This window comes from Mauremys mutica, chromosome 6 (genome assembly GCF_020497125.1).
Source record: "Mauremys mutica isolate MM-2020 ecotype Southern chromosome 6, ASM2049712v1, whole genome shotgun sequence".
In the NCBI taxonomy this organism is placed as follows: Eukaryota; Metazoa; Chordata; order Testudines; family Geoemydidae; genus Mauremys; species Mauremys mutica.
Window position 1 is genome coordinate 120,358,399 of NC_059077.1, and position 16,385 is coordinate 120,374,783.

The window sequence follows — 16,385 nt, forward strand, 5'->3', positions numbered from 1 at the left end:
TACTGGGGGAAAATTAATGTTGTGCCAATATTTTAAAAGGATAAACAGGATGACCTACGTCACTATAGGCCAGTTAGCTTGACATCAATCCTGGACAAAATCAGGGAATATGGAGTCATGGACAAACTCAGACTGGAAATAAGCCATGATTTTTAACAGTGAGAGTAATTAGCCATTGTTACAATTTACCAATATTTTTATCTATGATCTGAAAAACAACGTAAAATCATCAGTGATAAAGTTTGCAGATGACATCAAAATTGGGGGAATGGTAAATAATGAAGAGGACAGGTCTCTGATACAGAGCAACTTGAATTGCCTGGCAAGCTGGGCACAAGCAAACAATATGCCTTTTAATATGGCTAAATGTAAATGTATATACCTAGGAAAAGAGAGTGCAGGCCATACTTACATGAACATGGACTCTATCCTGGGAGCAAGTGACTCTGAAAAGATTTGGTGGACAAGCAGCTGAATATGAGCTTCCAGTGCAACACTGTGACCAAAAGGGCTAATATGATTCTTGGATGCATAAACAAGGGATTCTCAAGTAGGAGCAGAGAGGTTATTTTACCTCTTGTATTTGGCACTAGTGCAATCTCTGCTGGAATATTGTGTCCAGTTCTGGACCTCTGACGACCAGAAACTCAGAGTGGAAGACAGGGGTGGATCACTCCATAATTTCCCTGTTCTTTACACTCCCCCTGAAGCTTAGATACAGGCCACCGTGAGAGATATGATACTTGGCAAGATGGACCATGATCTGACCTAGTATGGCAGCTCTTATGATCCAGCATGATCCAATGGTTGGAAGCTGAAGCTAGAGAAATTCAGACAGGAAATAAGGTGTACATTTTTAACAGTCAGGGAGGGTAATTAACCATTGGAACAACTTACCAAGGATCATGATAGCTTCTCCATCACTGGCAATTTTTAAACCAAGATGGGATGTTTTTCTAACAGGTCTGATCTAGGAATTATTTTGGGTGAGTTTTGTGGCGTGTATTATACAGGAGGTCAGACTAGAGGATCACAGTGGTCCCTTCTGGCTTTGAAATCTGTGAATCTATGACAAAAGATGTTGACAAATTGGAAAGGGTTTGGAGACGAGCTACAAGAACGATTCAAGGTCTGGAAAACCTGCCTTACAATGAGTAACTGAAGAAGTTCAGTCTATTTAATGACAGGTTTCTTCACTTCACATCCGAAGAAGTGAGCTGCAGCTCACGAAAGCTCATGCTAAAATAAATTTGTTAGTCTTTAAGGTGCCACAAGTACTCCTGTTCTTTTTGTAGTCTATTTAATGTGTCCTAGACAAGTTTAAGAGATTGCTTGATGATGATCTACAAATACTTAAATGGGAAAGGCACTTATAACTGCAGATAGCTCTTTAATCTAGAGGATAAAGATAGCGTAATGTCTGGAAACAAAAAGCTAGAAATAAGGTGCAAATTTTTAACAGTGAGTAGATTAAGCATTGAAACAGCTCTCCTAAGGATGTAGTGGATTCTCTATCACTCAAAGTCAGTAAATCAAAATTGGGTGTCTTTTTCTGAAACATATGATGATGTGCAACCAGCAGTCTTGAGCGTCATGCTGTATCTCACAGCTTTCATTCAATTTTTCCATGTCATTATACAAAGGTAAGTTTCACTCTATCCACCAAGGGATTGTAATCACCTTTGCAATGAGATGTGACAAATGTCTCATGAAAAACAGCAACACACACAGGTGGTACCAATCCTGGTTTTGAATCTCATTGGAAAGACAGCACCTCCATTGGGCAAGGGTTCAGCACTCATTCGGAGCCAAGCGTGCTACCTGCAGTACCACTGATAACACTTCCCACAACACCTAGCTGCCCCATCCCAGGCCTGAGCTGGCCCAGTGCTACTTAGCTGTCAGAGGTGATGGATTTACAGCACCAGGTTGTATAGCTGCAAATATTGCTTCACTGGTCGAGCAGCATATAACAGGCCAGCGGAGGCAGTTTAGACGTAATGGGGAAGAAGCTCTGATTTGCACTATTGTGTTGGAAACCTGGATTGGGAGCAGGCACCACTCAGAGTAGGGGAGACATAAAGACTCTCACAAATTACATTTTAACAGGTAGGAGGGATATATTATAATTCACTGAAAAATATACTGTCAAGTTTAAAATCATTGTTAAAGAAAACCCAAAGGCTGTAGGTGTGTTACCAATGTTTCTTTATATTATTCAAATGGAAAGAATGTTTTCACTGCAGGCGCCAGCTTCCTCCTCATCCCAGGGGTGCTCGACTCCTGTGCCACCCCAGGCCCTGCCCCCACTCCACCCCTTCCCCCAAGTCCCCACCTCCGCCCCTCCTCTTCCTGCCTCCATTCTGCCCCCACCCCGCCTCTTCCACCCAGTTCTGCCCCCTCCCCTGAGTGTGCCCCATCCCCGCTCCTCTCCCTCCCCTCCAGCACCTCCTGCACGGCATGGAACAGCTGATCCCAGTGGCTGGGAGGGAAGGGGGAGAGTTGATCAGCAGGGCCACTGGCAGGCAGGAGGCATTGGGGGGGCAGAGAGAGAGAGAAGGAGGAGCTGGCTGCCAGTGGGTACTAAGCACCCACTAAACTTTTCAGTGGGTACTCCAGGACTTATGGTTTTCACCATGAATCTCTTTATTTACATTTCTGTATAATCTGTGAAACTAGACTCTAGAGAGAGACAAGGTCGGTGAGGAAATATCTTTTATTGGACCAACTTTTGTTGGTAAGAGAGACAAGCTTTTGAGCTCCACAGAGAGCTCTTCTTCAGGTCTGGGAAAGGTACCCAGAGTATCACAACTAAATACAAGGGGGAACAGATCGTTAAGCATAAGGAGTTAACACATATTGCAAGACCCAATTCTAAATGAAGTGGGTAATTGCTGCAGTCATAGGACAATATGCCAACCTCTTCATGCGCCACCTGGAGGAAGAATTTCTAGAAAAATGCTGCATGAAATCAATGATATACCTGAGATACATCAACGATTATTTTCGCTGTCTCCAAAACTCCCTCCTAGAGTGCCCCCCCCAACTTCAACAACCACTAGCCAGACATCAGACTCTCTCTAGAACACTCCCACACCTACATCATCTTCCTGAAAAACACCATCAGCTTCAACAATGTCCTAGAGCTCGATATAAGGAAACCCACGAATCACCACACTTACCTCCACAGATTCAGCATCCACCCCAAACACACCAAGAAATTGGTTATGTATAGCCAGGCCCTCAGATACCACAGAATATGCTCTGAGGAGAATATTCGGGATGCACACCTTAACACACTTAAAACCGCTTTCACCAAATAAGGACTCTTCACCAGAGAAGTAGATCGCATCATGGAATGAGCCACCCTAATTCCCTGAGAGAATCTGCTTCAATATAGAACAAAAAACAACACCCCACTGACCCCACACCCCTAGTTGTCATCTGCTAACCCACACTCGGACCCATGCATGGCATCATCAAACCATTACAACCCATACTTGATGGGGACCACATCCTGAAAGAAATCTTTCCTGTCTTCCATCTTCTGGCCTTCCAACCCCCAGCCCCCAAACTTGCCAAGCTCCTTATCAGAAGCAAACTCCGCAAAGACCAGGCTACACCAACTGGAAGTGGCACCAGACCCTGCCAGAACAACAGATTCAAAACCTGAAGCCATATCTCCACTGCTATGATAATCAGTAACCCCTACAACACACCCTTCAAGAACCAGGGGTCCTACACATGCCTATCACAAACATGGTGTCCCTCACCCAGTGCATGAAATGCCCCAACAACAATTATGTGGATGAAATCAGACAATCACTATGCTTTCGAATGAACTTGCATAGTAAAATTGTAAAAGACAAAAACATCCAATCAACCATGGGTGAACACTTTTCACAAAGTGATCACTTTATATCTGACCTCTCAGTCCGTGTCCTCAAGGAAACCTGCACAACACCTTTAAATGATGAGCCTGGGACTTAGAATATCAGGGTTGGAAGGGACCTCAGGAGGTCATCTAGTCCAACCCCCTGCTCAAAGCAGGACCAATCCCCAGACAGATTTTTGCCCTGAGCCCTAAATGACCCCCTCAAGGATTGAACTCTCAACCCTGGGTTTAGCAGGCCAATGCTGACTTACTACAGTATATCTAAGTCATTCAGCGGTGTGAAAAATCCACACTCCAGAGTAGCATAGTTATAACGACCCTAACCCCGCTCCCCCATGTAGACAGGGCTGTGTTGGCGGGAGAACTTCTCCCACTGACATAGCTACCGCCTCTCACGGAGGTGGAGTTATTAAGCTGACAGGAGAGCTCTCTCCCATCAGCTTAGAGAGTCTTCATCAGATGCATTACAGGGGTGCAGCTGCGCCAATGTAAATTTCTAGTGTAGACCTGCCCTAACTCTCCTTTGTCCTATGACTGCAGATGTGTTAATTTCCTACTTGATTTTGAACGGTTTCTTGCAACATGTGTTAACTCCTTATGCTTAACAAATTGTTCCACCTTTTATTGAGCTGTGACACTCTGATTACCCTTCCCACACCTCAAGAAGAGCTCTCTAGAGCTCAAAAGCTTGTCTCTTTCACCGACAGAAGTTATTCCAGTAAAAGATATTACCTCACCCACCTTGTCTCTCTCATATCCTGGGACCAACATGACTATAACAACACTGCAAACTGGATCCTACTCAGTTTCTCTTGGCTTATTGCACTTCTCTTATGTGCATGATGCTTCAATGTTTGGGTTCCAAACAGTACATGGGGAATTTTAAAATGCAAACAAAAAATGTGTTGCATTGAGTGGTTTTTTAAAAATATTTAATGAGAACAGTTAGACGTTTTTTATATTTTTCCATCAGAATCTGTTAGGCCTAAACCTTCTGCTAATAGATTATTTCAGTATCTGAATTAGACGTATGGAGTTAGTCCATGCTAACTACTCCACTCTGTAGGAGAGACACTTCTCATTTCCTTTTAATTTTTTTTTCAGTTTGCTTCCCTGTCTCCCAAAAACTGCACTGAGTCCAAAGCATTTCAGTGGGGGCTAAAGGCATGTCATTATTCCTCCCCCAAATGTTCCTGCTAATGGTATTTAAGTGCTGGCACCGATGTGGGTGTACTCAGACAGAGTAAAATACAGAGCTGCTACAGGCGAGTTTGGGATGAAAGCAGATGAACTGACTGAAGGGCTGGGAAGGGGAATGGTAGAGCGGGAATTCAGCAAGAGGGTTGTTTTTGTTATAGCCCGTCTTTAAAAAAAAACAAAAAACCGCAAGCAAAGTTTATCATTTCAAATAAAGTATCATGAGCATTGCTTTGTACCATAGATCTCTTTTAGCTTCTCATTTCAGCTCAATATTAGCTGATGGCAGTGGACAGATCTGATCATAGTGCAGGTAGTTGCCATCCCAACTTCTGGCAAGCCAGCCTACCGCTAACTTTCCTTTTTCAATGTGGCTCTCTACTTCAGGAGAGGGGAAAAAACTCTCAAACCCCAGAGGAATTAAAATTGTTGGGATCTGATCTAAGGTGATCGATGTGGATGGAAAGATTGTGTGTCTCAGCTTTTAAGCAAATTCCTGCAGTGTTAGAGGGAGCATAGGGAATGCTGGTTACATGATGAAATCAACTGAACCAGAGGCCAACGTTTGCCAGGAAATAGTGGCTGTCAGGACAAGCAGTCACTTTAAATCAATCCTCTAGTAAAAGGAACTTCCCACAGACACAGTGGGGATGGGATGCACATATTCAGGGAAGCAGCTTTGCTTCCAGAATAGGTGGGTGTCTGCTATTTCTGGTCTAATCCACCAGGCCTGATGGCCATGGGGCTAGCGAGTTAAACAGCCAGTCTCTTCCTCTGGAGACCTGGATTCAAAGCCAATTTACAGCAGATCCGTGAGTCAGAGCTTTCAGAAATGAAAGGGAACCTTCGCAGATTGCCTAATTAAAACCCCTGCTTCCAGGTTCGAGATGTCTAGTGACTGTGCCATAGCAAGCTACCTTATTCGACATTTCATGTCGCTGGCTGACTGACCTTAACATCAGTTACTTCTGCTACCTCCCTTTATCCTTTTAACTTCAGCACCTTGCTCCTTAGGTCCTGCGCTTATTGGCAGATTTGCTCACCTCAGTGATCTTCCTCTCAGGTGTAACCCACAGTCTGGGTCAGCTCCTCCTGTGTCTGATCAGGAGTTGGTAGGTTTGGGGGGAATCCAGGCCTACCCTCTACTCCGGGTTCCAGCCCAGGGCCCTGTGGATCGCAGCTGTCTATAGTGCCTCCTGTAACAGCTGCATGACAGCTACAACTCCCTGGGCTACTTCCCCATGGCCCCCTCCAAACACCTTCTTTATCCTCACCACCGGACCTTCCTCCTGGTGTCTGATAACGCTTGTACTCCTCAGTCCTCCAGCACCACACCACACCACACCACACCACACCACACCACACCACACCACACCACACCCTCTCACTCCCAGCTCCTTGCGCCTCTTGCTCCCAGCTCCTCACACACGCACCACAAACTGAGGTGAGCTCCTTTTTAAACCCAGGTGCCCTGATTAGCCTGCCTTGATTGGCTGCAGGTGATCTAATCAGCCTGTCTGCCTGAATTGGTTCTAGCAGGTTCCTGATTATTCTAGTGCAGCGCCTGCTCTGGTCACTCAGGGAACAGAAAACTACTCATCCAGTGACCAGTATATTTGCCCTCGACCAGACTCCTGTACCCCACTGGTCTGGGTCTGTCACAACCCTCAGAATAGTTTCTTCTGTATTGAGCCGCTTTTAGGAGTGTGCCAGTACCTTGCTGCCTTTTCAGGTAGTTTTTAGGTTAAACAAACTAGTTCCTTCCATCTCTCCTAGTAGAGACTTTTGGTTGCTCTTCTTTGAACTGTCTCTTTTTTGGTATTTTCTTTTTTTTAAGCCATGGCAAATTCCAACATTTTGACATTTCATTTCCTGTGAAACAAATTTTTTTTTGGAGCGGGGGGAGGGGAAAACTTGTTTGGGGTCAATCAAAACATTTTGTTTCAATAAAATCTAATCCACAAGGGGTCCAGGACCATGGCCCGAGGCTCCTAGGCTGATTTTGACATTTTTAAAAGTGTATAATATAAGGTGCCAGAACAGCTGAGTGGGGAGTGGGTCTGGGCTCAGTAGGCCTGGTGCAGACCCAGAGCCAATTGTTACTGTCCTCGAGAAGTGGGAAATCAGGCTGGGGATCATTCCTCATTAGGCTGTTTTGGGCGGGGAGGGGTGATGCATATATCACCTTAGACACAAGAAGTTCACATGAGACAGACACAAAATAGGCTCCCACCAGCTTCCCACTTCTTCCTAGTCAGCAAGCAGAATTTGGCTCTGATCACGTGTTAAGGGGAATGCGCTGGCTTTGCTGCTCAGGTTACTGTGTGTTAGAGACAACATCGTCCTAGTGCCTTGCCCTTACCACAGCCCTCTGGGGAAGAATCCGAAAGATCTCTTGGCCTTTCTGCTTTGTGAACCTGCAGAAAGCAAGTGGGGGCTGTGCTGTTTGTAGCACAGAGCCAGGAAGGTCTGCAGCAGCATCCGCCACCATCTTCATTTGTCTCAGTGATTGGAGATTTGAAGAGTGTGGCAGTAGGACTGATTCTGATTTTAGAGAAGAGGAGCATATGGTTGGGGATGCTGCAGAATCAGAAACCGCATGCAGATACATGACAGCTCTTGGGTGTCTTGTATAAATCAGATCCTGTAGGCAGAATCTGTCACGGGGCAGTACTGCAGGCAAACAAAGAGCAGCTGTCTCTGGCTACCCTGAGAAATCAGCCACCGCGGATGTGGGCAGGTCAGGTGCATGCATGCCCACAAAGACTCGCTCCTGAACACGCCTGCCTGCACTGGGACTTGGAAGCAGGGACACATTAAGGCATAGGCAGCCTGAGGCTCCAACTCCTGGAATCATGTGATGACATCTGAATTCCAGTATTAATTTAAAAAATTGTTTCTAGCCCTGATGGTTAGTAAGAAGAGCTTGAATCTTTGGCCTGAGTCTGCAGAGAGCCTGAGACAATTGCTCTGAGAGACAGAACTGCCCCGGTAATCTCAAAGGATTATTTGTTCTGAAATCCACTGCTCTTGGTACCCCTGCTGATCCCCCTCTAGTCGAGGAGTGGGGGTAGCATTGAAAATATGGCCCCAGCTGTCTACATCCCTTTTGAAAGAGGGACTTAGGCTCTGCAATCATTTAGTGGCTAGCTCCACTTGGCCAGCCCACCAGTTCCACAAAGCTCCTTTCCATTTCTCCCCACCTCCCCCATTTGAGGAACACCTCAACCCTCTCCAAAAACCCATCCCATCGATTCTGAAGCATCCTTAAAGGGTCACCGACTTTGGGTTAGACTAGGAAAATCTTCCCAAGAGTTCACTCCCTGATGCTCGGGGGCAGTCTTCAAAAGCAGGGCTCTCAGCAATATTGCTTGAGGTATGTCAAACCCCCTGGTGATACTCATAGTCTGACCCTTCAGATCTGAGTCTGTTTGAGTTCCCCAGTATAGAGCTGGGCAGGAAAATTTTCACATCCTGAATTGTGATGAAAAGTCCGAATCTCACATTTTCCCACCTGTGAAACCTCCAATTTTTTTAAATAATTCAGCTCATTCAGAACATTTCATTTTGCTGAAAAATTCCTGCCGGCTCTATTAAAGTGTACAATACTATGTGCAACCTGTTCTCTGCTCTCAACACACTCACCCCCATCCACCTCCCCACACTGGAGTGTGACAGACACACGATGGCTTATCTTTGTCGCTGTGGCAAGCTGGATATTTTTAGTAAATGGTGGTGCTACCCTGGTGCTGTAATAGTTCTAATCTGTCTGCTGTTCCCTGTGTATGTCCACTTTCTATCAGCCTTTATCTCCCCAGCAATCACACTGAAAAAAACTTCTAAGCATATTGCATGCAGCCTTTAGTGTATCCCGGTGCGAACCAGCCCTTTGAAATGGGATCAGGAGATGGATTATTGTGGGCATGCAGGAACTCATCGAGGCAGGCAGATAAGAGACAGTTCATTTCCTACCTCTGCGTGCTGGCCGGGGCTGAGCTGCCGTTTGCACTGGTAACACTTCAGACAAAGGGGATGATAGTCTTTGCCTAGAGAACGCTTCCTCTCAGCTGTTAAGAGAAGAAAAAGGTATGAGTAATTATACTCCAAGCACCTCATTAATAGTGGAACATATGTGAAATGGGTCTTTGATCCGTGGAATTACTTGCCAGGGAAGAGTGCGACTCTTTTTCTCAAATCAAAGCCGGGGTAGAATCTTTAATACAGGGACAATTTGGCTTTTTTCTGTGAGTTGGTTTCAACAGCACTGCTGTGGCTCTGCCTTTTTGAAGTTTACTCTTTCTAAAGTTTACAGGTTGGAAATTTCATGCCTAACCAGGACGAAAATTGCCTTTCTTCTTCGCTTCAGTCAAATGTAGGGTTTGGGAGGGTTTTTTTTTTTCATCTTTGGCAGGATTTCTGTCCCAGGTCACACATTGTTTAGTGTAGATGCTTTCTTGGTTTGTGTTAGAGCTAAGAATAAAAAGGCACTCGGGGAGACACATCCTGCCGTCAACTTGGGTACCTAGTTGTCTTATTATTATTTAGAATTTTACTCTGAGGCAATTAGGTATTCAATCTTGTCATAATACTGCTAAAGGGAGAGGGCAGTACTGATTAGCTCCCCAGGCAGAATATGATCAAACTCAGAGATAACACCTCACAGCTCAGGATCAGGCTGAGTGCATGGCTCAATGCAAACATTCTTGTGGGAGTGGATCAAGAAAATCAGGACAACCCTACAGCCACATACTTCATTTCAGGAAACATACAAACACGTTTTATTTATCTTCCCTGTGGAGCTGTCAGACAATTATTGGGCATTTATTTCCCTGGTATATTTTCCCTGTAGAGGGGCTTTGATCCTGGTACATATAGTCATCTGTATAAGGCCACAGAGATACTACCCAGTAATAATAATTAATATCTTACATTTGTAAGGCACCTTTTTATCTCTGTGTATCTCACTGGACTATGTAAACTGTGTTTCTCCCCATTTCTGAAGTTCTCCCCACTCCAGAAATTTAGCCAGCTCTCTGGGGTGGAATACAGCATCTGTTTAACAGCACACAGCAACCTTACACAGTGGTTACAGGAAGAAGCCTGAAACGGCAGCAGGAAGTTAGATGGGCAGAATATCTGACTGAGTTGGATTTAAATCAGGACACCAGGGTAAACATCTCTACCCCTGTGAAAAGGGCAATAAGAGCTTTACTCATCCCAAGCACTGAGGGTTTCCCTTTAAGAGATCGCTCGGTGAGTGGTTTCTCTAGCAACACAATGGGGAGCTAGTTCAGTACTGATCCAGTCCCCGATTCTGCACTTGACAGCACTTTCTGCATAGTCAGTTTCCCCTGGTGTGTACTGTATGTGTGTGTTTCGCACACCAAGAGGGGGAATGTGATTCTAAACCCACAAACGTTAGCAGGGAACTTGGGGGCAACACTTAGAACAACGTTTACATCTTTTTAAAAAAAACTGGCTGGATTTCAAGTTACCGATGTCCCATTAATATCGCAGGATAGATTCTGCCCTCTCTTACAGAGCAACACTAGTGACTCCAGTGAAGACCAGGAGGAAAATTGCAGCTTCAGATCCAAATTCCCTTTAACTCTGGAAAAGGTTGGACTCTGATCCAAACCCCAGGGCTCAGGCATGTTGAGCCGAAGCTGGAATCTGGATGGGACCAGACTGACAGCTTGAATTTGGTGAAATGGGGGTTCTAGATCTGAACCTGGCGACATGGGCCCATATCCAGTAACAAGTAACTCTGTTTCAGGGCAGCTGGGTGCTAGGTTGAGCGCTGGCTAGGGAGCTTTATGGACCAACACAGAGGGCCAGAATTTCTGCGGGGCAGTAAGAATGCCCCGGCACATCCCCATTCCTCTGGCATGTCCTCCCCGCTTTCCTCCAGCATGCCCCTGCCCAAGCCTGGATCACCCCATGCAGCAGGGCTCCTGCGGAGGCCGCACAGTGCTGGTAATGATGAACTGGGCCCCTAGAGTTTAACTGAGCCAGGCAGGGCTTGGAATTATTCAGAGGCTCACAAGCGTAGGGGCTAACCTGGAGGCCTAAGGCCCGGATGAAGTTTGGCACCAGCCATTTAAGCGTATAACCTGCAACAGAGCTGCAGCCAGATGACAACAGAGGCCACGAGTGGTGCCCAGTCATGACATTGATCCCATTGGCAGCCCCTGTAAGCTCTTTCTTGGATGGTGCTGAATTAAGCCTGGGATGGGTCACATGCAAACCCTGCATTTTCCAGCCTGACCAGTTTTTATTTCTGATTCCCATTGGATTGGCCCACTGGGAGGGGAGAAGGAACAATCTCCACTCACGTTGCCCTTCTCCATTGGTCACATAAGCGCTGCGGTGATGTGTCAACTCAACAGGATTGGTGCAGATCGGGGCTTAGCAAGAGGGCCCCCGCCTGTGTCTCTCTCCCTTCAATCCCTGGGCAATCCCCAGGTGAGTTCCACCAGCTGGGACTCTGGATCTAGGTTCCCACAGCACAGCTGATTTCAGGCATTCTGGCTCTCGCATTTCCTGAGCACTGGCATTGGAGGTGGCTGTGACAGGCGTAGAAACCCGCCCCTACCAATATTCCTAACCTTGCAGATTTGCCCGTGACAGCCACATGGTCAGTAGCGGGTATACCCGTTCTGAAGCACTTCTGATTTCCCTTGTAGTAATATCCCACGGTCACCTTCGTAATAGCCTGCAGTCACCGTACCTATAGTACCATAATTAAATGTGGCATGGGTTCCAATCCCCACTTTAACTGCTTCCCATTAAAGCAGAAGCTACAGGATTCATCAGGCTCAAATTGCTTGGTTAAGAAAGGACTGTGCATTGTAAGTCATTGTAAGCCAACAGACCCGCTCTGCCACCAGTGGCTATCTTTGGAGAGGGATGGACAGGGGCATACATATTTGAACTAGGGTACTACCAACAAAGGAAGGTAGTGATGGCTAATGGGTAGCATGCCGGACTGGGATTCAGCAGACCAGGCTGCTATTCCAGGTAACCTTTGACAAGTTGCATCACTACTCTGTGCCTCAGTTTCCTCATCTGTATAATGGGGATAATGATACTTCTTTTGTAAAGCGCTTTGAGATCTCCTGATGAAAAGTGTTATAAAGACCTCGGTAGTAATAGTATTAATTAGCACAGACCTCTCTGGAAACAGGCAGATTCTGAGCAACCATTTTGAGCAAAGTACAAATGCACGCATGACCTAGGGGGAAGGGAAAGGATCCCCCTCCCCACTTTGTGTAGTGCTGGTTGAAGCAGCTTTCATAAATCAGATTGTACATCTCGGGCTGGTTGGCAGAAGAGATCCTAAAGCAGGATTTTTAGATGCATCCCACAAGGGACGAGCAAGATGAGATGGCCCTTCAGACTCCTCTTTATTTTAAACATTCATATTGTGACTAATGCATGTCATCCCTTCAGCCGCTGAATCCCATTTACTGGCCTGAGTTCTCCATTTGCTGACTTTGCTGTCACATCGGACTTTTTCAGAGCAGTGGAACAGAATCCTGTCACTTTGCAGCACAAGGGCACGCTGCTGGAAGGCAACGCCGTGCCTGACTCAAACCCCAGGAGAAAAGAGGTGCATGCATTATTATGCCATAATAATATGCTCGACAAACCTCCAGCAAGTCAGATGCCCTCGACTGTTGTCTCCGTTGCTATCGCCGGCCAAAGAGGTGGAAGAGCATTTGGCCAAATGTGAAATAAACAGATGTTTCCTGACAAAATGTTTAAAAATTAATCAGTATTTCAGTGGGATGGCCATTAAAGCCAAGCTGTCATGGAGGTTAAGGGCTTCAAGAGTACAAACCAGACCTCCCCTGCTCCTTTCTTGGGACTATGCAGTGGAATTTCAGCGGGTCTTCTCATTCCCCGTCCCCGCACTTCCCCCACATAAAGCGCATACATTCTTGCCCCAAAGCAAGAGGAAAAATTCAAGCCTGCCTACCAAGATCCAATTAACTTCACAAGGGTGTCTCCTCCTGGGCAGCCACTGAACTCTTCTGTAAGGACACCAGGCAAAAGTGGTCACTTGGTAAACCTCACCAAGGCATTTTTTTAGGTTCCATTGTTCACAGCTGTGATTATGCAATTGTCTGTGAGTGATTACAGTGACACTATTGATGCGAACTATAGAAGCATCAGTTTTTACTACAGTGGATCAAGTCCAGGGTGGATAATCAATGATTTTTAAAAAATGGATTTTTATTTAAATCAGATTTTTTTCATTTAAATTGGATTTTTTTGATAAAATGCTTTTTGAGGAAAAAAACCTATCTAAAGATAGTTTTAATTAAGTTACATTATAGCTCAAAGAGATCTCATCATAGAATAGGGATTATAAATTCTAATTCTATAGTATGAGACAATATATTCATGTAATGTTTAAGAAAAGTTTTGTAAATGAGTTCCAATAGTTCATGGATTAGGGACCCAATTTTATGGGGTTCCAGGGGCTTCTGTATTGATTATTGAGGTTAATCTTTCTATCTACCCAATGGGACTCAGTGCTCAGTCTAGAAGATACCATCAGAAATGCTGAGTTTTGCAGCTCTCAAACTGTGGATTTGTGTCTCCAGAGGTAACATGCTTGTTAACAGCAAAAATGTTTTTAAATAAATAAATAATATATAGAGGTGAGAAATAACAGACCTCAACCCTATTGTCCCTCTGCAAATTTGTGTACCCAGAGTCAATCCCTTACCTCTTTCAAAAAGTTTAATGAATAGAAGATTATTGGGGGTGGACTAGATCTGGACAAGGAGAGGAAGTCTGTAGATACATGTGAGACGGGAGGGACAGGCAGTAGAAACAGAAGTGAAACTGTTTGAGCAGCATATTCCAGAAGTCTTGAGGTCTTTCTGAGTGTAGCCTTCATTGATTTGAGATCCACCATACCATTCTCTCACTAGAAGGGAAAACCTATAATGGCAGCAGACCGTAAAAGAGACCCAGTCTGGGAATATTTTAATGAAGTTCCTCTACCTGTGGGTAAGACGGGCATGTGTGCAAAATGCAAACAGTGCAACAAAGAAATGCAAGGCCTGGTTGCCCAAATGAAACAACATCATGAGACGTGTTCCTTCTCAGGAGGAAGCCGCGTTGTAGATGATGAAAGAACATGTCTGAACCTTCAGGATCTTCAGGTTGGTAAACTTTTTTATTTCATACTTGTTTCTTAAGGACTGCCTGTCTTCCTTCTGGACTATTCTTGAATTCTCATGTTTGAGCAAAAAATATAGTTGTTACTATGGTACTATCATTTTAGATGCAGTTGCGATAAAAAATAAAAAGCTGAAATAGGCAGATCTTCCTTTTACAATTTCACCTTTAAAGTAGCATTGAGTGTCAGTGACTGCAATGAGTAATACTAAATGAGCAGTATGGTAATAATAATAATTAAATAACTGCATTGACTTATTTTGTTTAGGGGAATCCATCCTCAACATACAGGATTCTGAAGGACTATCTACCTTCAAGATCACCATCATTTTCTATAGTTTCAGAGTTACCTGCCAGTGATAGTGTTTCAGTCACATCATGGATGTCACATGTGACAAAAAGAGGAAAAAAACCTCCATCGTCCAGAAACAACCATAGACAAGTGTGTGATAAGAACCAGCAGATTACAAAAAGAGGTAATTGATGAAAAAATGCCCAATTTGTTTATGCAACAAACTCTCCTTTCCGTATGATTGAGAACCCCCACTTCATTAACATGGTTCAGTCATTAAGACCAGGATACAGTCCACCCAACAGAGCAGATGTCGCAGGCAAATTGCTGGATAAAGTGTATGAAAGAGAAATTGAGCAGTGTGCAAAAGGTCTAGAGGGTGAAATTGTTAACCTGAGTCTTGATGGGTGGAGTAATGTTCACAATGATCCTGTTGTATGTGCTTGTGTGACAACAGAAGAAGGGAATGTCTTCCTTACAGAAAGAGTTGATACGTCAGGAAATGCCCACACAGTAGAATACTTACAAGTAGCAGTAAAAGCTATAACAAACTGTGAAAAAGAAATTCAAATGTCTAGTACACAGCTTGGTCACAGACAATGCTGCAAACGTATCCAAGATGAGAAGCTAATAACATACGGTTGCAGTGCTCATTTGATGCACCTCCTAGCCAAAGACTTCAGTGTTCCAGAAATAAAGGCAAATGTTGTTGAAATTGCAAAATACACCCATAACAACCACTTTGCAGCAGCTGCTCTGAAAAAAGTGGGAGGATCCAAGCTCACTCTCCCACAAGACGTGCGATGGAACTCAGTAGTGGACTGTTTTGAGCACTATATCAAGAACTTGCCTAATCTGATGACAGTTTGTGAAGAAAATTGTGAACAAATAGATGGCACTGTCACAGCCAAAGTTCTCAACACTGGGTTTAAGAGAAATGTTGAACACATGCTGAGTACCCTGAAGCCTATTTCTGTATCCTTGAACAAAATGCAGGGAAATGGATGTTTTATTGCTGGCGCTGTTGAAATTTGGAAGGAACTGAGTGAGATCTTAAAAGAGAAATATGCAATGACAGAGTTAAATTACAAGCATTAAAAAAACGAATGGGACAAGCACTATCTCCAGCTCATTTTCTTGCAAATATTCTCAATACTCGGTACCAGGGTCAAACCTTAACTACTGAAGAAGAAGAGTTGGCTATGACATGGACTTCCAGCAATCATCCCTCCATAGTGCCAACTATAATAAACTTCAGAGCTAAGGGTGAACCATTCAAGAAATATATGTTTGCTGATGATGTTTTAAAGAAAGTCACACCAGGGAACTGGTGGAAGTCACTTAAGCGCTTTGGCTTCAGAGACTGTCGAAGTGATCATCTCACTTTTAACCGCAGTAGCTTCTTTTGCCTGTGTAGAAAGAACATTTTCTTCCTTTGGACTAATTCATTCCAAATTGAAAAATTGTTTGGGACCTGAAAAAGCAGGAAAGCTTGTTTTTTCTTTTCCAGATTATAAACGAACAGGAAAATGAAGGTGAAGATGACTGAGTTAGCTGCAGAAGCCAATATTTAAAGTTTCTCATGTTGACCTGGCTGACATAGTTGATTTAATTTTGGGGTTTTCAAAAAATATTTCATTTAACTATTTTGGTTAAAAACAATTTTAACAAAAACAAACCTGATTTTAAAAAACTTGAATGTCTTAACTAAATTCAAAAATTCATATGCTTGTTTTGTAAAAATATTATATGTTTGCTGTTGAAGAAAAAAATCCAGAATACATAACGTAGTTGTTTTATTTAACT

At 44.2% G+C, this 16,385-nt stretch overlaps 1 protein-coding gene across 1 annotated transcript in view; it reads right to left on the minus strand.

The window, feature by feature from the left end:
* LOC123372373 (cysteine-rich protein 1-like) overlaps nt 1-16,385 on the minus strand; it is a 57,808-nt gene that overhangs the window by 11,947 nt on the left and 29,476 nt on the right. Inside the window, exon 2 of the mRNA XM_045020430.1 lies at nt 9,065-9,159. Coding sequence (XP_044876365.1) covers nt 9,065-9,159 — 95 coding nt within the window. The remainder of the gene's footprint in view (nt 1-9,064; nt 9,160-16,385) is intronic.